Source organism: Pristiophorus japonicus, chromosome 3, assembly GCF_044704955.1.
Source record: "Pristiophorus japonicus isolate sPriJap1 chromosome 3, sPriJap1.hap1, whole genome shotgun sequence".
Lineage (NCBI taxonomy): Eukaryota > Metazoa > Chordata > Chondrichthyes > Pristiophoridae > Pristiophorus > Pristiophorus japonicus.
In genome coordinates, this window is record NC_091979.1 from 26494361 (window position 1) to 26519460 (window position 25100).

A 25100-nucleotide genomic window follows, 5' to 3' on the forward strand; every position below is an offset into this window, starting at 1 on the left:
TTGTACCAAACCACTACAACAAAGTCAGCACTGTGGGAGTACCTTCACCGCACGGACTGCAGCGGTTCAAGGCAGCAGCTCACCACCACCTTCTCCAGGGCAGTTGGGGATGGGCAATAAATGCCGGCCTTGCCAGCGACGCTCACATCCCGTGAGCAAATTTAAACAAACAACGCACAGCCCCCACAACGATGCAGTGTCAGCAGACAGTGATTGCTTTCGCCATTTCCACCTCATTACAGTGTATGCATGTTTTCGTAGAATCAAACCCATTCCTTTTGGATGAGCCTATGGGAAGGTCGAGAAGGCCCGCTCCATCCAGTCAACTTCACTGTTACCTTATCCTTCCCGCTAAGCTTTCTGCCTCCCACCAGTAGTCATCTCTCCTGGGTGAGGCAAATCAAAACCAGGGCCTATTTTCCAACATGCCAAGACCTTCATGTAGGCCCCCACATGACCCTGGTTGTCCATAACTCAAATATCAATTACAAGTTTGCCACTGTCTTCCCACTACCCCACCTCCGCACCCCACCTCCCACACCTGGCGATGTTCCAGGTCCGTCTGGAACTTGGCAACTTCCCATCTAAATGACTGCAAACTTACCTTATCTCGGCTATCTGTTCCAGAGGGCAACGACACCGAAAATGAATACTTCCTACCATTGAACCCAACTCTTTTTGCCTATGGAGTTTCAGCAAGCATGGCCTCTGGCCCTCTCATTCCTAACCATTTCATACAGCCCATCTAACCAGACTGCATCCAATTCCTTCATCATTTTAAAAGCCTCAGTCATAACACAGATCCTCAAATGGGTAAACGCGATGAAAATCGCCAAAGCGAGAGTAACCATCACTGGTTAAAAAGTAAATTATTCCATATGCACTGCAGAACAATTCCCTCAGAGATTTGGGCATTAGGGAGGAAAGAAACACTTGGTCAAAAATAACGTCACATTTTTTTTTTTAAATGAACCACACAGAATTTTCCTGATTGTTCCTGGGTAGACTCTTTGCTCCATTACAAATCTATTCCAAGTTTTAAACCATACCAATGCTGTACGAGTGCAAGTGGTTAAGTAAAAAAAATAAGCTGCTCGTCAAGAGAGAGCCCATTGAACAGTTGCTCAGAATAGGGCAGATAGACAACAAGTTTCCTACAAGCATACGACAGCAAACACAGCAAGGAACAGTTATTATTCTGACTGTAACTTCTGGTAAGGCCCATTAGAATTTTGTATGAGCAGCTACAGGGAACAAACATTCTATTCGACTTCGGGTTGTCAGGTTTCTTCCCACACATTCCCCCCCCCAAATACAAGTCATTTTCGGCCGCAATATGGCATTTTGTGACTATTTCAGTTTTTGGTGGTTTTTCCTCAGCGAAGATCAGAATTGAAACATTTTTAACGCACCCCTATTTTGGGGGTGGAATGGGCAAGAAAGGGGTCAACCCCAGTCTAGTTGGAATGAACACAAGACTAGCGTTAGGTGGGTAACTGAAGCTGAGGGGGTCCATCCGACACAAGGAGCCACCAATTAACACCAAGCATGCTTCATGCACCGTGGATAGGTGAGGATTAGACAAAGTGGCGATGAAGGTTGTTAAGATGATGGCGATGGAGATGATAACAGGGTGGGGGTGGTGTGGGGGGGGTGGAATGTCTAACCTGCGAAGGTGTCGTCACACTTATCTCAGGGATGAAATTGTCATCGAACAGATTGAGGATATTTTCATGCTTGACGTCCTTCGACGGTGTGACCTTTGGTGGAGGAGGCACCGGAGGCCCTTTCCTCTGCTGTATATGAACAAAGAGACATCAATAGCAAAAAAGCAGGTTGAGAAAAACAAAAAAAAAGCAAGGCAGGAGAATAAATGCTTAACTTTGTAACAAACATCACTCCAGAGACCAAGAGGAAGAGGAAGAGGAAGAGGCAGAGCTAGACCAGACCTGGAGCAGGAACACCATACAGATCGAGCAGGAACATAAATGATTGTTAAGTACTGCAGGGAATAGAGTACGGCCAGGGTGATCGCCTGGACTAGTTTCGATCGCCTGGATGGGTCGGAGAGGAATTCTCCAAATTGGCCTGGGTTTTTAATCTGGCTTTTGCCTCTCCCATGAGATCACATGGCTCCGGTTGGGGTGGAGTGTAGAATGTTTCAGTATAAGGGGTGTCACAGTTGTGTGGGGCGGACTGGTTGGGCTGGGGGCTCCTTACTTTTCCACCATTGTTCATAGGTTTATATGTAACCTTCAGGGCTGCTGACCGAGGGCAATGCGGTTCTTGGTCAGCCGGCGCGTACACGATGGGCCGAAATGGCCTCCTTCTGTGCTGTAAATTTCTATGTCTCTACGTTCTATAAAAGGGAAATTTGCAGTTCCTTCAAAAGGGTAGAACAATAAGCCAACTATCGGTCCCATTGAATGCCACACACAGCACAAACAAGACCACTGGGTCAGATTCCAATTGTGCACTGTAGAACAGTGAGTATAGGCAACACAAAGAACACTGGTGTTTGGGGTGGGGATAATCAGTGCTCTGTGTTGTCATAACAATATGGAGGGGGAGGAAAGGGAAGTCCCTGGCTACAGCAGACTGGAGAGCTCTTGTTAGTCATTGGCAACAAATCAAGTGAGACAATAATCCTTCAGTGGCTCCCTCAGTTAGATAATTCAAATTAATGTGGCCTTTTTAAAAAAAAAAAAATAAGCATCTTCAGTGAGTGTCCGTCAATCCAACAGTTAGTCCGATATAAAACTGTATTGATGCTTTGAGTAGCGATTAAACACCACTGCACAGAATCACAGAGCATTTTACAGCACAGAATCAAGCCCAACTCTGCCCAACGGGTCTGAGCCGGTGTTTGTGCTCCATATGAGCCTCCTCCCACCCCTACTTCACCTAACCCCATCAGCACATCCTTCTATTCCTTTCTCCCTCCTGTAATGTCCCAGTCCAGAGACTTCAGCACATAAATCTAGGCCGACACTCCCAGTGCAGTGCCGAGGGAGTGTTGCACCATTTGAGTTGCCGCCTTTCGGATGAGACATTAAACCGAGGCACCGTCTGCTCTCTCGGGTGGACGCAAAAGATCCCATGGCACTATTTCGAAGAGGAGCAGGGGAGTTATCCCCGGTGTCCTGGCCAATATTTATCCCTCAATCAACATAACAAAAAACCCCAGATCATTATCACATTGTTGTTTGTGGGAACTTGCTGGTGCCCAACTTGGCTGCCGCGTTTCCCACATTACACGCCCAAAGTACTTCATTGGCTGTAAAACGCTCGGAGACGTCTGGTGAAAGGCACGATATAAATCCACGATATATCTAGCTGCCCATATGCTATTTGCCTCAACTACTCCATGTAGTAACGAGCTCCACATTCTCACCAGTCTCTGCAGATTGTAAAAGTTCAACTGCTGATGAGAAAAATTGGATTGTGGACAAGGTTTTAATTTGAACTGCATACAAACGCATGATTCAGCAACTTTGCTTGCTTGGAGGTGACGGGGAAGAAGTGGGGTGAATGGGGTGGCGGTGGTGGGGAGAAAGAGTGGGGGGGTAGCTTCTTTTCCTGCTCCTAGAAGTTCATCCTTTCCACCCCCTATCCCAATTAAAATGTGCACTGGATACCCTTACGCCCCGTGTTTCAGTGCAGTTTCTTTAAAAATCGGTGCCATCACCATTCATCGGCAGTTTGTATTATAAACAGATGGCGCCTGACGATGAAACATAGAAACATAGAAAATAGGTGCAGGAGTAGGCCATTCGGCCCTTCTAGCCTGCACCGCCATTCAATGAGTTCATGGCTGAACATTCAACTTCAGTACCCCATTCCCGCTTTCTCGCCATACCCCTTGATCCCCCTGGCAGTAAGGACCTCATCTAACTCCTTTTTGAATATATTTAGTGAATTGGCCTCAACAACTTTCTGTGGTAGAAAATTCCACAGGTTCACCACTCTCTGGGTGAAGAAGTTCCTCCGCATCTCGGTCCTAAATGGCTTACCCCTTATCCTTAGACTGTGACCCCTGGTTCTGGACTTCCCCAACATTGGGAACATTCTTCCTGCATCTAACCCCGTCAGAATTTTAAACGTTTCTATGAGGTCCCCTCTCATTCTTCTGAACTCCAGTGAATACAAGCCCAGTTGATCCAGTCTTTCTTGATAGGTCAGTCCCGCCATCCCGGGAATCAGTCTGGTAACAGGCCAACAAATGTTTACTGTTGTCTCCTACAGCCACAATATAACACTGACTCCCATCTCTGTAAACTCCCCCAGCACCACAACCTTCAGACCTCTGCGTTCCTCTAGTTCTGGCCTCCTGCACCCAAACTGCCTTCAGCTGCCTAGGCCCCAAACTCTGGAATTTCCTCTCCGAACCTCGCCACCTCCCCCTCCCTTTCTCACAGGACGCTCCTTAAAACCTACCTCTTTGACCCAGCTTTTGGTCACCTGTCCTAATATCTCACGTGGCATTGCTGTCAAATTTTGTTTGATAACGGTCGGGTGAAGCACATTGGGCTGTTTCACGACGTTAATGGTGCTGTATAACTGCACTATTAACGTCGTTACAGGGCATTATATTTACCAACCTACAAAGACCCAGTTACGCTCTCCTTTAGATGTCCTTCCCCATGGTTGGCGTGTTCACCATCTCTTCTTGGCAGCGTGATAGAGAAATCTCACAAAAGGAATCTACTGTCCGAGAAGCTACAGGTGCCTGAATTCTAACACTTTATAGAATTACAGAGAACATGTTGCACAGATAAAGGCCAGGCGGCCCAACTGGTTCATATCGGTGTTTATGCTCCACACGTGCCTACCTCATCTAACTATCAGCAGAACCTTATAGGGGTACAATAGCTTAGTGGTGATGTCACTGGACCAGTAATCCAGAGGCCTGGACTAATAATCCAGAGACGAGAGTTCAAATCCCACCACGGCAGTTGGGGGAATTTAATTTCAGTTAATTAAAAAAATCCGGAATTTTTTTTAAAAAGCTAGTATCAGTAATGGTGACCATGAAACTACCAGATTGTTGTAAAAACCCAACTGGTTCACGAAAGTCCTTTAGGGAAGAAAATCTGCCGTCCTTACCCGGTCCGGCCTATATGCGACTCCAGACCCACAGCAATGCAGTTGACTCTTAAGTAGCCTCTGAAATGGCCTAACAAGCCATTCAGTTGTAACCAAACCACTACAACAAAGTCAGCAGTGTAGAAGCACCTTCATCACACGGACTGCAGCAGTTCAAAAAGGTTCAAGCGGTTCACCACCACCTTCTCAAGGGCAAATAGGAATGGGCAATAAATGCCGGCATTGCCAGAGATGCCTACATCCCGTGCACATATAAATGAACCCTCTATTCCCTTCTCCCTCAGGTGCTTATCTAACCTCCCCTTGAATGTATCTATGCTATTCACTTCAACCACTCCCTGTGGTAGCGAGTTCCACATTCTCATCATTCTCTGGGTAAAGAAGTTTCTTCTGAATTCCCTATTTGTTTCCTTGGTGACGATCTTTTTTTGATGGCCTCTAGTATTGCTCTTCCCAAAAAGTGGAAACACTCCGTTTGTTCCATCAAATTCTTCCATCATTTTAAAGATCTCTATTAGGTCATCCCTCAACCTTCTCTTTTCTAGATCAAAGAAACACTGCCTGCCTATCATCCTTTCCTGATATGTTCTTGGGTATACCCTCGCACAAGAACACAACAGGAGGAGGAGTAGGCCATTCGGCCCCTTGAGCCTGCTCCGCCATTCAGTAAGATCATGGCTGATCTTCTACCTCAACTCCACTTTCCCACACTATCCCCATATCCCTAGATTCCCTTAATAGCCTAAAATCTATCGATCCCTGTCTTGAATATACTCAACGACTGAGCCTCCACAGCCCTCTGGGGTAGAGAATTCCAAAGAGTGAAGAAGTTTCTCCTTATCTCAGTCCTAAATTGGCAACCCCTTATTCTGAGACTGTGACCCCTGGTTTTAGACTCTCCAGCCAGAGGAAACATCCTCCCTGCATCTACCCTGTCAAGCCCGAAAAGATTTTTGTATGTTTCAATGGGATCACCTCTCATTATTCCAATCTCTATCAATTTCTTGGTCCTCCTTTGCTGGATTCTAAAATCCTCCCAATCCTCAGGCTTACTGCTCTTTTTGGCAACATTCTAAGCCTCTTCCTTTGATCTAATCCTATCTTTAATTTTTTGCGTTAGCCACGGTTGGATCACTTTTCCAATGGGGTTTTTGTGCCTTAAAGGAATGTATATGTTATAAATTATGTATTAATTCTTTAAATGCGAGCTATTGCTTGTCCACCATCATACCTTTTAATGTAGTTTTCCAATCTACCTTAGCCAACTGGCCCCTCATACCTACGTAGTTTGCTTTGTTTAGATTAAAGACCAATGTTTCACAGTTAACTAAATCATTTTCAAACTCAATATAAAATTCTATCATATTATGGTCGATCTTCCTTAAAGGTCCCTTTACTACAAGGTTATTAATCAACCCTTTCTCACTGCACAATACTAAATCTAAATAACCTGTGCCCAAGTTGGTTCCTCAACAGACTGATCTAGAAAACTAACTTGTATCCATGAATTTGTCCTCCACACTATTACTACAAATTTGATTTGCCCAGTCCATCTATAGAATAAAGTCCCTCATAATTACTGTATTACCCGTGTTACATGTGCCTCTAATTTCCTGATTACAGGGCAGTAGACACGGCTTTGAACTAATGAAGAGTGGCGGGCGTGGGGTGGGGGGTTCCAGTTTGAACAGCAGAGGCTAGAAATGACAGGGAATCATCCACGGGAGAGAGCCGATAGGCCTTCCGCTTTCGCAATTTCTGCCAGTATCCCAGGTGTCGAGCTGGATTTTCATTTTATCATCAACTTGAAGTCGGATCCTCGCCGTATCCAAAGGGAAAAATGTTGTTGTGGCAGTCGCACTACCCATTACAACTACTGTTTGGGGGCCTTTAAACAACTCCCACCAATATTTTCTGCCCCTTGCTGTTGCTTAGCTCCACCCAAACTGATTCCACTTCTTCATTTTTGGAGCCAAGATCCTTTCTCTGTCCTGTCTTTATCCCATCCTTTATGATCAGGGCTACCCCTCCTCCTTTTACATTTTCCCTAGCTCTTCTAAAAGTTAAGTATCCTGGAATATTTACTTCCCAAGCTCGGTCACTCTGCAAACACATCTCCGTAATGGCTATTAGATCAAACTTATTAATTTCTATCTGTGCTATTAATTCAGCTATTTTGTTGTGAATGCTTCGCGCATAAAGTGCCTTTCGCTTGGACTTCTTTCTATTTTACCCCTGATGTCACCCGTTGCCTTATTACCCTGGTTACTCTCTCTGTCCCTTCCTGGCCCACTCTGCTTATTTTTACCCAAAACTTTGCTCTGCTCCAGAGCCTTGACATTTCTCTCGCTGATTTTAAATTTACTGTTTCCCGAATCCTTCCACCCCTCCCCCCACCCCACCCACCCACCCTTCATTGTTTAAAGCCCTCTCTACTGCCCTAGTTATTTGGTTCGCCGGAACACTGGTTCCAGCCCGGTTTAAGTGGAGCCCGTCCCATCGGAACAGCTCCCTCTTTCCCCAGTACAGGTGCCAGTGCCCCATGAACTGAAACCCCTTCCTCCCACACCACTCTGAGCCACGCATTTAAACCTCTAATCCCTATGTCAATTTGCGCGTGGCTCAGTTAACAATCCAGAGATTACCACCTTTGAAGTTCTGCTTTTAAATTTGGATCCTAGCTCCTCAAACCCCCGCAGCAGAACCTCATTCCTGGTTCTACCCATGTCATTGGTTCATATGTGGGCAACGACAAAGGGATCCTTCCCCCTCCCACTCTAAGTTCTGCTCCAGCCGCGAGAGATATCCTTAACCCTGGCACCGGGCAGGTAAGACAACCTCCGGAGCTCCCAGTCATGGTTGCATTTCTGGCAAATCTACATAGTCTGGACAGCACAGAAAGAGGCAAAACCGGCCCAACCGGTCAGTGTCAGTGTTTATGTTCCACACGAGCCCCCTCCTACTCTGCTTCATTGACCCCCGACATAACCTTCCATCTCTTCCTCCCTCATGTAATAATCTAGCTTCCCCTTAGGACTGCTAAGCTGCAGCAATAGAGAAATAAGATCGATTAAAAAGAACTATACCGAAAATGCATTTTTTCTTTTCAAAAGAAAAATAAAAGCCTGGAAGTCACTCAGTAAACACATGGGGACAGTTAACCCTGCACATTCTGTACTCATTACACCAACGCTCTCAAAACAGGTTTGTTGACATTGTGACTGCAAAAAGGTTAATCCATAAATAGCAGCTCATCCCATCGTCAGGATATTCCAAAGGGTTTCGCAGCCAATGAATTATTCAAGTCCAGTCACTGTTATTTGGGGAAACGCGGCAGACAATTCACAGGAAGCAAAGTCTCACAGACAGCAAAGGAGATGAATGGCCAGTTAATCTCGAGTTAGGCTACAACTGGAGTACTGCATGCAGTTCTGGTCACCACATTACAGGCAAGATGTAATTGCGCTAGAGAGGGTGCAGAGGAGATTTACAAGAATGTTGCCTGGACTGGAGAATTTTAGCTATGAGGACAGATTGGATAGGCTGGGGTTGCTTTCTTTGGAACAGAGGAGGCTGAGGGGAGACCTGATTGAGGTGCATAAAATTTTAAGGGGCCTGGATAGAGTGGGGTAGGAAGGATCTATTTCCTTAGGCAGAGGGGTCAACAACCAGGGGGCATAGATTTAAAGTAATTGGGAGGAGGTTTAGAGGGGAGATGAGGAAACATTTCTTCACTCAGAGGGTGGTGGGGGTCTGGAACTCACTGCCTGAAAGGGTGGTCGAGGCAGAAACCCTCACCACATTTAAAAAGTACCTGGATGTGCACTTGAAGTGCCGTAACCTACAGGGCTACGGACCTAGAGCTGGAAAGCGGGATTAGGCTGGATAGCCTCTTGGTCGGCCGGTGCGGACACAATGGGCCGAAATGACCTCTTTCCGTGCTGTAAATACCCATGATTCTAATCTGCTCTTTTTTGGCGGTAATGGTTAACGACAGGGAATGTTGACCAAGACACCGGGCAAATTCCCTACTCGCTTCCCCCCCAAATAGAGGCACGGGGTCTTATGTCCGCCTGAGCTGGCGGATGGGACCTGGGTCTGTCGCAATGGTCCCTGGAAGCTGCGTGGCCGTGTTAACACACCAGGTATCCTGCACAGCAGGCTTGTGAATGTTTAAAAACTGCGCATGTGTGTGGTATTATCAATCGCCCCGCGGGAGCCCCGAAATAATTACAGGGAACATTGGCCCGTTGCCTCATCAGATGACGAGGCCAGCGAAGGCAACACCCCCCTCGGTACTGCGCCCAAGTGTCAGCCGGAATTACCATGCCCATGTCCCGGAGTGGGACTTGAACACATGAACCTCCAACCTCATGGGTGAACATGCAACCCTTCAGACACCATCCTCCTTCTGGGGATTACACAGCAAGTGGAGTTACTCCCTCCCCGCCTCATGTACATTAAACATGGGACAGCGGAAAACGCTCCAGATAGTCTGTACTTGTTCCCTGAAGGGCAACACTTATCACAGAACACAATTCACTCAAAAAAGAAAAAGACTTGCATTTATATAGCGCCTTTCACGCCCACCAAACATCCCAAAGTGCTTCACAGCCAATGAAATACTTTCTCCATTGTAGTCACTGTTGCAAATATAGGAAACGCGGCAGCCAACGTGCGCACAGCAAGCTCCCACAAACAGCAATGCGAATGACCAGATAATCTGTGTTATGTTATATTGATTGAGGGACAGGACTTCGGGGATCACTCCCCCACTCCTCCTCAAAACAGTGCCGTGGAATCTTTTATATCCACCCGAGTGCGCGGGAGGGGGGTCTCTGATTAATATCTCATCCGAAAGACGGCACCTGTGACAGTGTAGTGCTCCCTCTGCACTGCGCTGGGCGCGTCAGCCTAGATTTGTGCTCAAGTCTCTGGATTAGATTGATCCCACAATCTTCTGACTCAGAGGCGAGGGTGTTACCCACTGAGTCACAGCTGACACTGCTCAATATTTGTGAACATCGAGAGAAGTGTCACTTACTTTGATATATTAATACAGCCGTAGTTCAAGGTTAAATTCTCGATTGTGAATGGGTTGTTCGTAAAATAATTTTCATGGTATTTTTTGGAGGTGTGGAGGGGGGTGGCGGGGAAAAACCCTATTACTTTTACCCTTGGATCTGTAAACTAGAGCCAGCTTGATGGATTCAATTACAGATTTAGTGTCATTTGTTCCACTGCATGCTGCTGTCTGGCGTCAATCGACTGAACAGAACTTTAGGAATAGTATCATCATTTTGGCCAGTGACCGACTCAAAATACCAGAGGCATGACCAGTCAGCTATTGCAGTCCTCCTCTCTCTCTCTTTCTCCCCGCCAACAGGGCGAGGTCGCCCAGGAGTTGCTGCGCTCTCACAGGAACACCTGTCTCCGCTTTATACAGCTGGCTTGTTGATGGGTCCTATAAATCATCGAGTCTAATTGTTTTAAACATGAGATCACTTACAACAGATCACAAGCCCAATCGTTTTACAGACAATATTCATTTTACTATGAGGATTTAATATTTAGTGACAATTGTTTTAAAAATAGTGCATTTATAGATAAGAGCATTCATTTTCTTTTAAATTCATGCATGGATGTGGGTGTCACTGGCAAGGCCAGCATTTATTGCACATCCCTAATTGCCCCTCGAGAAGGTGGTGACAAGCAGTTGCCTAGACAACAGAGTGGCTTGCTCGGCCTTGCTGGTCAAGAGTCAACCACATTGCTGTGGGTCTGGAGTCACATGTGGGCCATACCAGTTGGGATTTTACAACATTACTGATACTAGCTTTTTAATTCCAGATTTATTTAACTGAATTTAAATTTCCCCAGCTGCCGTGGTGGGATTTGAACTTGTGTATCCGGTTCATTAGTCCAGGCCTCTGGATTACTGGCTCAGTAACCTAACCACTGAGCTACCGTACCCTGCATACACTTCATGGCATCACAGAAATGCTAAACTGAGCCCAATTGTTTATAAATGGTGCATTTACAGACAGAAGTTGCATTTTACTATATAGTGTCACTAAATGTTGAATCATCACGTCCAATTGCTTTATTAGGCAGAAATGCTGATAATTTGGGGAAGTAATGGGACCACACTCCCAAGGCACGGAGTCACGCAGTGGGAAGCAACACTCACATTTTCCAAGAGGATGGGAGAGCGAGCAAACTGATTAGTCATCATAGGAGGGGCAGCAAAAGAGTCAGTATTCAGAACACAGTTAGTGCAATATTTACACGTCATTCTGACTAATTCCCTTTTCTTCAGCCCAACACGTCGAAATACAGAATCTGACTGCCTGATTTCCACCGTGGCGATCACGCTGCATCACATCCCATCGCCAGGCTGTGCTGAGTTAACTCATCTTTGTCAGGGCAGTAGAGTTTGGGGGGGGGGGGGGGGGGGGGTGGCGGAGGGAGGGGTAGAGAGGTCAAGGTTCCTGACCCCATCCAATGACGCTATATTTGGACGCCAACTGATGAGATCGGTTTATTCAAATTGCCTGCTTATACCCATTGAGGCTCGTGTGACCAATGGTCACCAGGTACTGGAGAGCTGCAAACACTGAAACTTTCACAGCACAAGTCGGCACCTTCAGGAGACGAACGAGAGTGGGAAAGGTGTGTCGGGGGTGGGGGGGGCGGTGAAATGAGGGGAAACGAGAAAATTTAAAACCTTCAGCAATATATTCTCTCCAATGGTCTAGTGGCAGGGTAAGGATACAGATTTGGGTCGCACATTGTCCACGCCATTTGAGGAAAGAAATACAAAAACAAAAAAAAGGACCTTAAACTCGAGCCAGGCTGTTTGTGGGTGATGTCAGGAAGCAGTTCTTCACACAAAGAATGGTGGAAGTCTGGAAATTTCAACGCCGAGATCGCTAGATTTTTGGTTCGGCAAGGGTATTAAGGATTGCAGAACCAAAAAGTGTGTAAATGGAGTCAACATGCAGCTCAGCCATGAACCAAATGGATAGAGGAGGCCTCGATCCAATTAATCAGGCTGAATGGCTTCCTCTGCCGGAGCAGGCCCGAGGGGCTGAATAGCCATCATGGGAACAGAAGGAGGCCAACCAAGCAATTCTCCTCCTCCCTCCATTGCTGGCACCCTCGTAAGCTGTTAAACAGATGCCAAAACTCAAGGCATGCGAGTAAATTCTGAACCACTGGTGGGGTAGAGAGTCAGGAAGAAAAATACATACTTTGAGCAGCTTTAAACCCTGCAAGTGTTAGATATTCTGAACACAACTTGCGCCTCATTCGGTTGTTCGATAATTTTTTAAAGACAGCAAATTCATCTGCTGCGCAACCAAAATGGCACACATCCCTTCAGCTATTTATACATTTCACATGTGAGTGGATTAGACAGCAGAGGCTCCGTGCTGGATGAGTGAATCACTGCAGCCAGCTCAGGCTCCAGCTCTAAAATTACCAAATGCCTCACACCCACTGCAACAACCGGGACTCGTTCTCAATTTACATCTGTTAAAGCCCTTGCCAACAACATGCAAGCTAATGTTCAACAGTCGCTCTCTGCCTTTTGCCCCAACATACTTAATCATCATCATAGGCAGTCCCTCGGAATCGAGGAAGACTTGCTTCCACTCTGAAAATGAGTCCTTAGGTGGCTGTACAGTCCAATACGAGAGCCACAGTCCCCGCCTCAGGTGAGATACACAGTCGTTGAGGGAAGGGGTGGGTGGGACAGGTTTGCCGTACGCTCTTTCCACGACCTGCGTTTGATTTCTGCATGCTCTCGGCGACGAGACTCGAGGTGCTCAGCGCCCTCCCGGATGCGCTTCCTCCACTTAGGGCGGTCTTTGGCCAGGGACTCCCAGGTGTCGGTGGGGATGTCGTACTTTATCAGGGAGGCTTTGAGGGTATCCTTGTAACGTTTCCTTTGCCCACCTGGGGATCGCTTGCCGTGTACGAGTTCCGAGTAGAGCACTTGCTTTGGGAGTCTCGTGTCTGGCATGCGGACGATGCGGCCTGCCCAGCAGAGCTGATCAAGTGTGGTCAGTGCTTCAATGCTGGGGATGTTGGCCTGGTCGAGGACGCTAATGTCGGTGCGTCTGTCCTCCCAGGGGATCTGTAGGATCTTGCGTCATGCTTAAACCCCCAACACAAAACCATTACATAGAATTCACAGCTCACAATTTATGTTGCACAGAGACTCCTGCCACACTTATTTACTTGACCTCACCCCAACAGCATAACCTTCTATTCCATTAGCCCTCTTGTACTTACCTATCTTCCCCTTAAATGCTGCTGGACAGCGTGGCAGCCCCGACCTGCAAGGGACCATCAGCGGCAGGTTGGGGCCATAAAAGGCGAGCGGTCCTTGGAGAAGTGTGGTGGCAGGCCACACTGCAAGGTACAGCGCGAGCTGGTGCAGGAAGGCGCCGGCAGCGAAGAGGGCGTCTGGACTGAACGTCATCAAGGTCCAGGTCGCTGATTGGAGCGCGGGCAGGTACAGCAGGAGCGGCGAGGTTGGGGCGCAGGAGTGGCGAGTGATCATGGAGTGACGTGATCGGGGCCCAGCCCACACTGCGATGCGTGCGCGCACTAGGTCCATGCAGCAGAGCTGGTCTCCAGTCATCTTGGTTAATCCTTGCCACTGGACCAAGACCTAGCTCAGTCAAGCCCGTGTGGTGGCTGGTGTGCAACGGCCACCACACGTTAACAAAATCCACGCACAGGCATCTTCCACCCTTCACGATGTAGTTCGGGACCTGGAATTAGGTCCTTCATTGAAACACCCGTGAACTCATCCCTTTTTGGCGTGGAAGCAAGTCATCCTTGTTTCGAGCAACCGCCTATGATGCTGAAATGCATCTCTGCTATTTGCCTCAACCACTCCCTGCGGTAGAGAGTTTCATTCTAACCACTCTCTGGGTAAAGAAGTTTCTCCTGAATTCCTTATTGGATTTATTAATGGCCATCTTATATTTATAGTCCCTCATTCACCAACCACCCCCCCCACCCTTCTCTAATTTCACAAAGTTGTAACAAAATCACTGGATTGTCATCAAATGCTTTAAGTTCCCTGCGAATGCAAGAATTAGGAACAGGAGCAGGAGTAGGGCATACGGCCCATTGAGCCTGCTCCGCTATTCAATAAGATCATAGTTGATCTTTGACCTCAACGCCTGATCTCCATATCCTCTGTTCTCCTAGAGTCCAAAAATATATCTATCTCAGCTTCGAATGTACTCAAACGATTCAACATCCTTTTGGGGGGGTGGAGATTTACAAGTGGCTTTAGCTATTTCAGCAGTGGGAGTGGCATTACTTCTTAAAATAGCCACTTTCCAGGAAATGGAGAAGATTGAAATAAGTGTGACTCTCAATGGCCGAGCTCAAGTGCCGCGTGCAACCGGTTTGACAGAATTCTGCCGACTCTACGACGTGGGTAGGATCGCCATTGACAAAATCCGGCGTTACGTTTAGCATTGCAAGTACGGCTAGTGAACTGCGGAAGAATTGGGAGTGTAACTGGCTGCGCACTGCCCGGTTCGGAACGAATCCCAAACATTGACCTCAGCGAGCACAGAGTGAAAACGCCCCCCTCGTTAACAGTTGCAAATATTCCAGTGGCAAACCCGTCCGCCCGCCGGCATTCCTGGGACTGTTTTCCAACCACTTACCATCCTACGAACGTCGACACACGGCACCAAAGGCAAACCGACTGCATTCTTCCTGCGGGAGAAATCAGAAGGGCACAACACAGCTTTCAGTGGCACACTACCTTACCTGGGAGGGCGACTTTGGCATAGGTGACGCCTGTGGTGCGGGGGAAGCAGCAGCAGGTTCGTGATTGTCGTTCTTTACCATGGGACTAGTGGGAGGAGACTCCTCCACTGGTGGCGATGCCAACTTCTCTGGTTTCGCAGGGATACTGCAGGTAGAAACACAAACACAACTCTCTAAAATTCACAAAACAATGCTCAACAGAAACAAAATTGCATTTATATAGCGCCTTTTGTGGCCTCGGGACGTCAACGTATCCTCCTATTCCCGTCAACATACGCTTCATAGAAACATAGAAAATAGGTGCAGGAGTCGGCCATTCGGCCCTTCGAGCCTGCAACGCCATTCAATGAGTTCATGGCTGAACATGCAACTTCAGTATCCCATTCCTGCTTTCTCGCCATGCCCCTTGATCCCCAATAGTAGTAAGGACTACATCTAACTCCTTTTTGAATATATTTTGTGAATTGGCCTCAACAATTTTCCATCAACATACGCTTCCATTCCTTTCTCTCTCGCGTACTTACCTATCTTTCCTTTAAATTTGGGTTATTCACCTCAACCACTCCAGGTGGTAGAGAGTTCCATGTGCTCACTGGGTAAAGAAGTTCCTCCTGAAATTTTTACTGGATTGATTAGTGACCATCTTTATATTTATTACCCCTAGTTTTGGGCTCCCCCATAAGAACTACATACAACAACATCTTGCATTCATATAGCACCTTTAACGTAGTAAAACATCACAAGGCACTTCAAAATTTGGCACCGAGCCACATATTTGGACAGGTGACCAAAAGCTTGGTCAAAGAGGTAGGTTGTTGTTATGTATTAATGCTTGGGGTCACCAGACACCAGAGGGCGCCGCGGTCGGAGGTCATTGGGCTGTACGCATGTGGCATGTGCGCTTGGTCACCTGTATATAAGCTGGGTGTCTGTCACGCTGGCACTCTTGGGCTGGAATAAAGATGGATCAGGTTGCACCTGAGTGAGTTTACAGTAACCAGACTCTTGACATTACAGTTTTAAAGAGCATCGTAGAAGGAGAGAGGTAGAGATACAAAGAGGTTTAGGGAGTTCCAGAACTTAGGGCCCAGGCAGCTGAAGGCATGACTGGCAATAATGGAATGATGAAGAGGCCAGAATTGTTAGGAGCGCAGAGATCTCGGAGGGTTGTGGGGCTGGAGGAGATTACAGAAATAGGAAGGGTCGAGGCCATGGAGGGATTTGAAAACAAGATTTGAGAATTTTAAAATGGAGGTGTTGCCAGACCTGGAGCCAATGTAGATTATTTAGCGAGCACAGGGGTGCTGGGTGAGCGGGACCTTGCGCGCGTTAGGACACGAGCAGCAGAATCTTTGATGAGCTCAAGTTTGAGGAGGGTGGAAGATGGGAGGCCGGCCAGGAGATCATTGGAACAGTTGAGTGCAGAGGTAATAATGGCATGGATGAGGGTTTCAGCAGAGGAGCTGCGGCAGGGGTGGAGTTGGGCCATGTTAGAGTGTTTCATATGTACAATGAAGTGAACAATAAGAAACATTTAGTTTGTGTGTGGGGGCAGGAGAATTGTTATGTTGCTCACGTGCAGATCCAGATTTATGCACGCTGCAGGCCATAAATATTTATGTACAGTTGGAAATCACGACTTGTAGAAGCTCAAAGAGAGACTTATGGAACTTGCCATTCTCTTTCCCCTTTTGTCCTCCCATTAAAAACGTTGCCGGATGAAGTGCTCACACACAATAGAAGCCAGAATAATTGGAATCATCAGAAACAGCTGGGCTCTGACCAGCGAGCCAATGGAGCGTCAGGCTTGTGCAGAGAAGAGCCCAGCATTACCGGTAACCACACTTCTCCCGAAAGTTTCAGATGACAGAATTAAGATGCATAGGCGGCCCCTCGAACGAGGATGACTTGCTTCCCACAAGAGTTCACAGATGTTTCAATGAAGGACCCGATGTTCCAGTCCTGAACTCCAATTGAAGGGGGTGGAAGATGCCGATACGTGGATTTTTTTTTAACGTGGGGTGACCGTTGCACATCAGCCACCACACGGGCTTGACAGAGCTAGGCCTTTATCCAGTGGCGAGGGTTAACCAGGACAACTGGAGACCAGCTCTGCTGCACGGACCTAGTGCGCGCACACATCGCAGTATGGGCTGGCCAGTGCTGCCCCGGACCCTCGGCTCTTCTGGGCACCGTTCTCTCATTCGCCCACTATGTTCCAGGGCCCGGCGCTCCAGCTCTATTTATAGCCCCAACCTGCGGTGGTAAGATGCACTTACACTCGGGAGTGTGGCTGCCTACGTCTGTTCTGGCGTCTCTCGGGTCAGCTGGCCTCCATACTGTAAGCACGCCCAGGGTCCACGGACCAACAGCAGCTTGCATTTATACATTTATTGCCCATTCCTAATTGCCCTTAACTGCGTGGCTTGCTGGGCCAATTCAGAGGACAGTTAAGAGTCGATCACATTGTTGTGGGTCTGGAGTTACATATAGGCCCAGATCAGGTAAGGACGGCAGATTTCATTCTCGAAAAGGACATTAGTGAACCAGATGGGTTTATGACAATCTGGTAGTTTCATGGGGCCCAAGTTTCCACACGATAAAAAATGGGCGCCCCTCCGAGCTGGGCGCCCGTGTTTCGCGCCTAAAACGGCGCCTAAAAAAAAAAAATCGCGATTCTGGAGCGTTCTGCAGCTCCATGTCTGCCTGGCGCGGCGCCCAGGGGGGCGGAGCCTACACTCGCGCCGATTTTGTAAGTGGGAGGGGGCGGGTACTATTTAAATTAGTCTTTTTCCTGCTGGCAACTCTGCGCGTGCGCGTTGGAGCGTTCGCGCATGCTCAGTGTGAAAAAAACATTGGCACTCGGCCATTTTTGTAGTTCTTTGTAGCCGTTTAATTTTTGAACATTTTTTTAATAAAAGCACATTAGCACTTGCAGCCTTCTCACTGTCTCCTTTGCCCCGCCACGGGAACAATGGGCGCCTCCTCTCCCCTTCCCTTCCCTCCCCTCCCCCCCGCGGGAAGAATGGGCCCCTCCTCTCCCCTCCCTCCGCGGGAAGAACGGGCGCCTCCTCTCCCCTCCCCCGCGGGAAAAACAGGCGCCTCCCGCGGGAAAGAACAAGCGCCTCCTCTCCCCTCCCCCGCAGGCAGAACGGGCGCCCCCCTCCCCCCCGCGAGAAGAACGGACGCCTCAGGTTGACTGCAGCATTCTCCGTGCCTGAAGCACTTTCACACAGGTAGGAAGATGGTTTATTTAATCTTTTCTTTGCTTATAAATGTTTATTCAGGTTGGATTTATCTGTATAATATTTGTAGAAGTATAAATAAGGATTTATTGTAGAATTTAATGAGTTCCCTTCCCCCCCACCTCGTTCTGGACGCCTAATTTGTAACCTGCACCTGATTTTTTAATGTGTAGAACAGGTTTTTTCAGTTCTACAAAAATCTTCACTTGCTCCATTCTACTTTAGTTTGGAGTACATTTTCACTGTGGAAACTTTGAAATCAGGCGTCAGTGGCCGGACACGCCCCCTTTTGAAGAAAAAATTCTGTTCCAAAGTAGAACTGTTCTACCTGACTAGAACTGCAGAAAAAAAAAATGTGGAGACTTGCGATTTCTAAGATAGTCCGTTCTCCACCAGTTGCTCCTAAAAATCAGGCGCAAATCATGTGGAAACTTGGGCCCATGGTCACTATCACAGCGCGGCCCCGACCTGCGAGGAGCCATCAGCGGCAGGTCGGGGCCGTAAAAGGGGGAGCAGCGTGGTGACATACCACGGCAAGGTGTAGCGCAAGCCTGTTTGGGATAGCGACGGGATTGGACATCACAATAATCCAGGTCGCTGATTGGAGCGGCGAGAGTTTGCAGAGTGACGTGATCGGGGCCCAGGAGAGGCCTGGGCCCAGAGGCAGCCCGGCCAGCCCACACTGCGATACGTGTGCCCACTCGGTCCGTGCAGCAGAGCTGGTCTCCAGTTAGTCTTGGGTAACCCTTGCCACTGGACCAAGACCTAGCTCGGTCAAGCCCGTGTGGTGGCTGGTGTGCAACGGCCACCCCAAGTTAAAAGAATCCACGCACAGACATCTTCCACCCTTCAACATGTTGTTCTGGATCTGGAATAGTAGGTCCATCATTGAAAAACCTGTGAACTCATCCCTTTTTGGCGTGGAAGCAAGTCATCCTTGATACGAGGGACCTCCGAAGAGATGAGAATTTTTATTCAGTGTCTTTAACGTAGTTACAAGTCACAGGGCGCATCACAGGAACGCAAATCTGACAAAAGTTGACACAAAGCACAAGAAGGAAAGGTGACCTAACGAAATGCGCTCTTCCTCTCCCTCCAACTCTTTACTGGGAGTCAGCCTATAAAGCCAATGTACAGGCTGGACCTCCTTTATCCGGGACTCCCTTAACCAGCACCATCCCTCGTCCGGCATGATTCTGGTGGCCGCTCGGTCAAAACGGTATTACAGGTTGAACCTCACTTAGCCGGCACTCAGGACCTGGCCTGTGCCAAATAATGGATTTTGCCGGATAAAGGGAGGTCACGCCGAGGGGGTGGGTGGGGGAAGAAGAGGCGGTCAGAGGTGGGGGAGGGGGGCAGAGGGTGGGAGGAGGTCGGTGCCCCCTGGCAGGCCACAAAGTGTCAGTGGCCCCAAAGTCGGGGTGGAGGTCGGCAGTGTTCTGCCCACGCGCCCCCGGCCACCAGAATCATGCCGGACGAGGGGTGGTGTCGGATAAGGGAGTCCCAGATAAGGGAGATCCAACCTGTATACTGGCTTTGTAGGCTGCATCCCAGTAAAGAGCTGGCGGGAAGGAGGGAGAGAAAGAGCGCATTTCATTAGGTCCTGTGTGTGTAACACTACGCATAGTATGCTCTGGATCCGCCACCATTTTGACCTTGGCGATGACGAGGAAGAGAATCATAGAATGGTTACAGCACAGAAGGAGGCCATTTGGCCTATTGAGCCCGCACCGGCTCTCTGCAAGAGCACTTCAGCTAGTCTCATTCCCCCGCCCTTTCCCCATAGTCCTGCAAAAACGTTTCCTTCAGGAACTTAGCCAATTCCCTTTTGAAAGCCACGATTGAGTCTGCTTCCACCACCCTCTCAGGCAGTACATTCCAGATCCTAACCACTCGCTGCGCCAAAAGGTTTTTCCTCATGTCACCTTCGAAAGAGAAAAAAAAAGCAAGAAAGCGCATTTATATCGCGCCTTTCACAACTACCCAAAGTGCTTTGCAGTCAATGATCTACTTCTGAAGTGTGGTCACTGGTGTAATGTAGAATTATAAAATGATACAGCAGAGAGAGGAGGCCATTCGGCCCATCGAGCCTTTAAACATAGAAAATATGTGCAGGAATGGGCCATTCGGCCCTTTGGGCCTGCACCGCCATTCAATGAGTTCATGGCTGAACATGCAACTTCAGTACCCCATTCCTGCTTTCTCGCCATACCCCTTGATCCCCCGAGTAGTAAGGACTACATCTAACTCCTTTTTGAATATATTTAGTGAATTGGCTTCAACAACTTTCTGTGGTAGAGAATTCCACAGGTTCACCACTCTCTGGGTGAAGAAGTTTCTCCTCATCTCGGTCCTAAATGGCTTACCCCTTATCCTTAGACTGTGACCCCTGGTTCTGGACTTCCCCAACATTGGGAACATTCTTCCTGCATCTAACCTGTCTAAACCCATCAGAATTTTAAATGTTTCTATGAGATCCCCTCTCATGCTTCTGAATTCCAGTGAATACAAGCCCAGTTGATCCAGTCTTTCTTGATGTCAGTCCCGCCATCCCGGGAATCAGTCCGATGAACCTTCGCTGCACTCCCTCAATAGCAAGAATGTCCTTCCTCAAGTTAGGAGACCAAAACTGTACACAATACTCCAGGTGTGGCCTCACCAAGGCCCTGTACAACTGTAGTAACACCTCCCTGGCCCTGTACTCAAATCCCCTCGCTATGAAGGCCAACATGCCATTTGCTTTCTTAACCGCCTGCTGTACCTGCATGCCACCCTTCAATGACTGATGTACCATGACACCCAGGTCTCGTTGCACCTCCCCTTTTCCTAATCTGTCACCATTCAGATAATTTGCCGACTCTGTGACAGAGCGATCCGATCAGCCCCACTCCCCATCTCCCCCTTTGGTTCTATCGCTGATTATCGTCAATCTGTGTCCCTCTGGTTACCGACCCTCCTGCCCCAGGAACAGTTTCTCACTATTTACTCTATCAAAACCACTCATGATTTCGAACACCTCTATTAAATCTCCCCTTAACCTTCCCTGCTCCAAGGAGAACAACCCCAGCTTCTCCAGTCTCTCCACGTCACTGAAGTCCCTCATCCCTGGAACCATTCTGGTAAATCCCCTCTGCACCCTCTCCAAGGCCGTGACATCCTTCCTAAAGTGCGGTGCCCAGAATTGGACACAACACTCCAGCTGGGCCGAACCAATGGTTTATAAAAGTTTACAATAACTTTGTACGCTAATGCCTTTGTTAATAAAGCTCAGGATCCCATATGATTTTTTTTTAAAAAACAGCCTTCGCAACTTGTTCTGCCACCATCAAGTCCCTCTGTTCCTGTATCCCAGTTTAAAATATTACCCTTTAGTATATATTGCCTCTTCAGACCTCCGACCAAAATGAATCACTTCATCTTCTGTGCATTAAATTGTATCCGCCACGTGTCTGCCCATTTCACCAGCCTTCCTATTCTCTCCTGAATTCTGTTACCCCCTGTCTCACTGCTGGGGAAACGCGGCAGCCAATTTGCACACAGCAAACTTCCACAAACAGTAATGGTGATAATGACCAGATAACCCGTTTTCAGTGATGTTAGTCAAGGGATAAATATTGGTCAGGTCACCTGGCTGAAACTGTTCAAAATTAACATCGTAAAAGGACTGAAGTTGAGGGAGTCATAAAAAGCCTTCTCTTTAAAAGCTTTCCCCATTGTAAAAGAAAGGCAGACTTGTATTTGCGTTGCAATGCCAGAAACTTCTCGTTTACAGGGAGGTTTTCCCAAAGCACTGACTGAAATCAGCCAAAGTAGTCACCGCCCTCAGTGACTCAATGAAGATGATCACCCACGAGTTAGGTTGGCAAAACTCAATGAAACAGACACTCGGCAGGGCCCAGTCACTCTTTAAAAAGGACTTGAATCCATTCAGTAGCAAGGATGGTGCAGGTTTAGTGTGCAACGACGACGAGAGTGTTTTCTGAATGATAAGGGAGTCAAGGGTTATGGGGAGCAGGCGGGGAAGTGGAGTCGAGGCCAAGATCATATCAGATCAGCCATGATCTTGTTAAATGGCGGAGCAGGCTCGAGGGGCTGCATGGCCTACTCCTGCTCCTATTTCTTATGCTCTTATGGAAGACCAAAAAAAGAAAATTGGTCCACGTCAGCATTTCCGGGAGATCAGTGCAGTTTGTTGAATGTAGAAATATTCACTGATGTGTTACCCTGTATCTTGTGACGCAATTGAAAACTGACTTTATTGCCCTTCATGTCCCCAGGATGTTCCAAAACCACTTTACAGCCAATGAAGTACTTTTTGAAGTGTTGTAATGAAGATAATGCGGCAGCCAATTTGCGCACAACAAGCTCACACAGATATCAATGTGCTTATGGCCAGATAGTTAGGTTATTTGAGGGATAAATATTGGCCAGGACACCGGGGATAACTCACCTACTCTTGTTCAAAATAGTGCCATGGGATCTTTTACGTCCACCTGAGAGAGCAGACAGGGCCTCGGTTTAACATCTCACCCGAAAGATGGCACCTCTGACAGTGCAGCACTCCCTCAACACTGCACTGGAGTGTCAGCCCAAGTCTCGAGTGGGACTTGAACCACAACATTCTGATTCAGAGGCAGGAGTACTGCCCACGGAGCCATGGCTGACAATGGGGCCAAATGATGTAAACAACACGTAGAAACACACAGACCATTTGCAATGTGTTCCATTTTGTCCCTCTCCCCTCACCATATATAGGGTCTCTCCATCCTCCGCTTACCTTCCTCCCGATATTTAGAACACCACCAATTCATTCAAGTTCTAAAATACCCGAAAGAGAGAGAATATTCTGGAAGGACTCACAAAGCAAGTCTGAACGACCAACAGGGTTTCCACTTGAATAGGGGCGAGAGAAAAGGAGGAAAGCAATCCATGCAAGTCAGCTAGCTCCAACTAAAACCACCGCAAACATCAATACAAACCTTGGAGCAGGCCGACTACCTGCGTTCCGCCTCTTCATGGAATTGCTCCTGGCAAATCTGCTGGGGGGGCAGGGAAACATGGAAACATAGAAAATAGGTGCAGGAGTAGGCCATTCGGCCCTTCAAGCCTGCACCGCCATTCAATATGATCATGGCTGATCATGCAACTTCAGTACCCCATTCCTGCTTTCTCTCCATACCCCCTGATCTCTTTAGCCGTAAGGGCCACACCCAACTCCCTTTTGAATATATCCAACAAACTGGACTCAACTTTGTGGTAGAGAATTCTATAGGTTCACAATTCTCTGGGTGAAAAAGTTTCTCCTCATCTCGGTCCTATATGGCTTACTCCTTATCCTTCGACTGTGACCCCTGGTTCTGGACTTCCCCAACATCGGGAACATCCTTCCTGCATCTAACCTGTCCAATCCCATCAGAATTTTATATGCTTCTATGAAAGCCCCTCTCATTCTTCTAAATTCCAGTAAATATAAGCCTAGTCGATCCAGTCTTTCATATGTCAGTCCTACCATCCCGGGAATCAGTCTGCTGAACCTTCGCTGCACTTCCTCAATAGCAAGAATGCCCTTCCTCAGATTAGGAGACCAAAACTGACACAATACTCAAGGTGTGGTCTCACCAAGGCCCTGTATAACTGCAGTATCACCTCCCTGCTCCTATACTCAAATCCTCTCGCTATGAAGGCCAACATGCCACTTGCTTTCTTAACCGCCTGCTGTACCTGCATGCCAACCTTCAATGACTGATGTACCATGACACCCAGGTCTCGTTGCACTTCCCCTTTTCCTAATCTGTCACAATTCAGATAATATTCTGCCTTCCTGTTTTTGCTACCAAAGAGGATAACCTCACATTTATCTATATTATACTGCATCTGCCAATTCAAGGAAAGAAATAAAGTAAAACATAGCCTGCGAAAACTGGCGAATTGCCCCAATTTCCACAGTGCTACAAATCAGCTTTTATTCCATCAAGCCACTTCTTCGTCTTTCCCAATATGCCTTCCCTTGGAATCATTGAGCATACCAGGGCAGTAAACCTTGTATCCCAGTGTGCAAGTCAACAAGGTTGGCCGTTTAGGAGTGCAATCAGGAAGCACTTTCCCCCCTCCCCCACACACAAAGGATGGTGGTAACTGAAACACTCTCTTCCTCCCAAAAGGTTACGGATTCTGCGGGGGTTAATTAAAATTCGAGACTTGAGATCGATATATGATGAGGCAAGGTTATCAGGGGATATGGAGCAAAGGTGGGGAAATGGAATTGAGGTACAGATCAGCCATGATCTAAATGGGGGGACAGGCCCGAGGGGCTGAATGGCCTACTCCTGGTCCGATGTATTTTGGGAGGAGACTTTGTACACAAAATAAACGTTTGCTTCATGACCCAGGTTAAATCAGGTCAATACATGATGAGCAATGTTTGAACCCATTTCTAATCATCATCATAGGCAGTCACTCGAAAACAAAAAAGACTTGCTTCCACTCAAAGTTGAGTTCTCAGGTGACTGAACAGTCCAATACGGGCATGACAAGTCTCTGTCACAGGTGGGACAGACAGTGGTTGAAGGAAAGGGTGGGTGAGGAGTCTGGCTTGCCGCACGCTCCTTCCGCTGTCTGCGCTTGTTTTTTGCATGCTCTCGCCGATGAGACTCGAGGTGTTCAGCGCCCTCCCAGATGCTCTTCCTCCACTTAGGGCGATCTTTGGCCAGGGACTTCCCAGGTGTCGGTGGGGATGTTACACTTTTTCAAGGAGGCTTTGAGGGTGTCCTTGAAGCGTTTCCTCTGCCCACCTGGGGCTCGCTTGCAGTGTACGAATTCCAAGTAGAGCGCTTGTGTTGGGCATGCGGATGAAGTGGCCCCCGCAACGGAGCTGGTCGAGTGTGCTTAGTGCTTCGATGCTGGGGATGTTGGCCCGATCGAGAATACTGACGTTGGTGCATCTGT

The 25100-nt window shown here is 47.9% G+C and overlaps 1 protein-coding gene across 1 annotated transcript in view; it reads right to left on the reverse strand.

Moving 5' to 3' along the window:
* The window catches only part of LOC139253683 (myc box-dependent-interacting protein 1-like), a 236543-nt gene that overhangs the window by 72454 nt on the left and 138989 nt on the right, over window positions 1-25100 (reverse strand). The window contains exons 10-11 of the mRNA XM_070873516.1: window positions 14911-15055; window positions 1668-1796 (exon numbers count right to left, since the gene is read on the reverse strand). Coding sequence (XP_070729617.1) covers window positions 1668-1796; window positions 14911-15055 — 274 coding nt within the window. The remainder of the gene's footprint in view (window positions 1-1667; window positions 1797-14910; window positions 15056-25100) is intronic.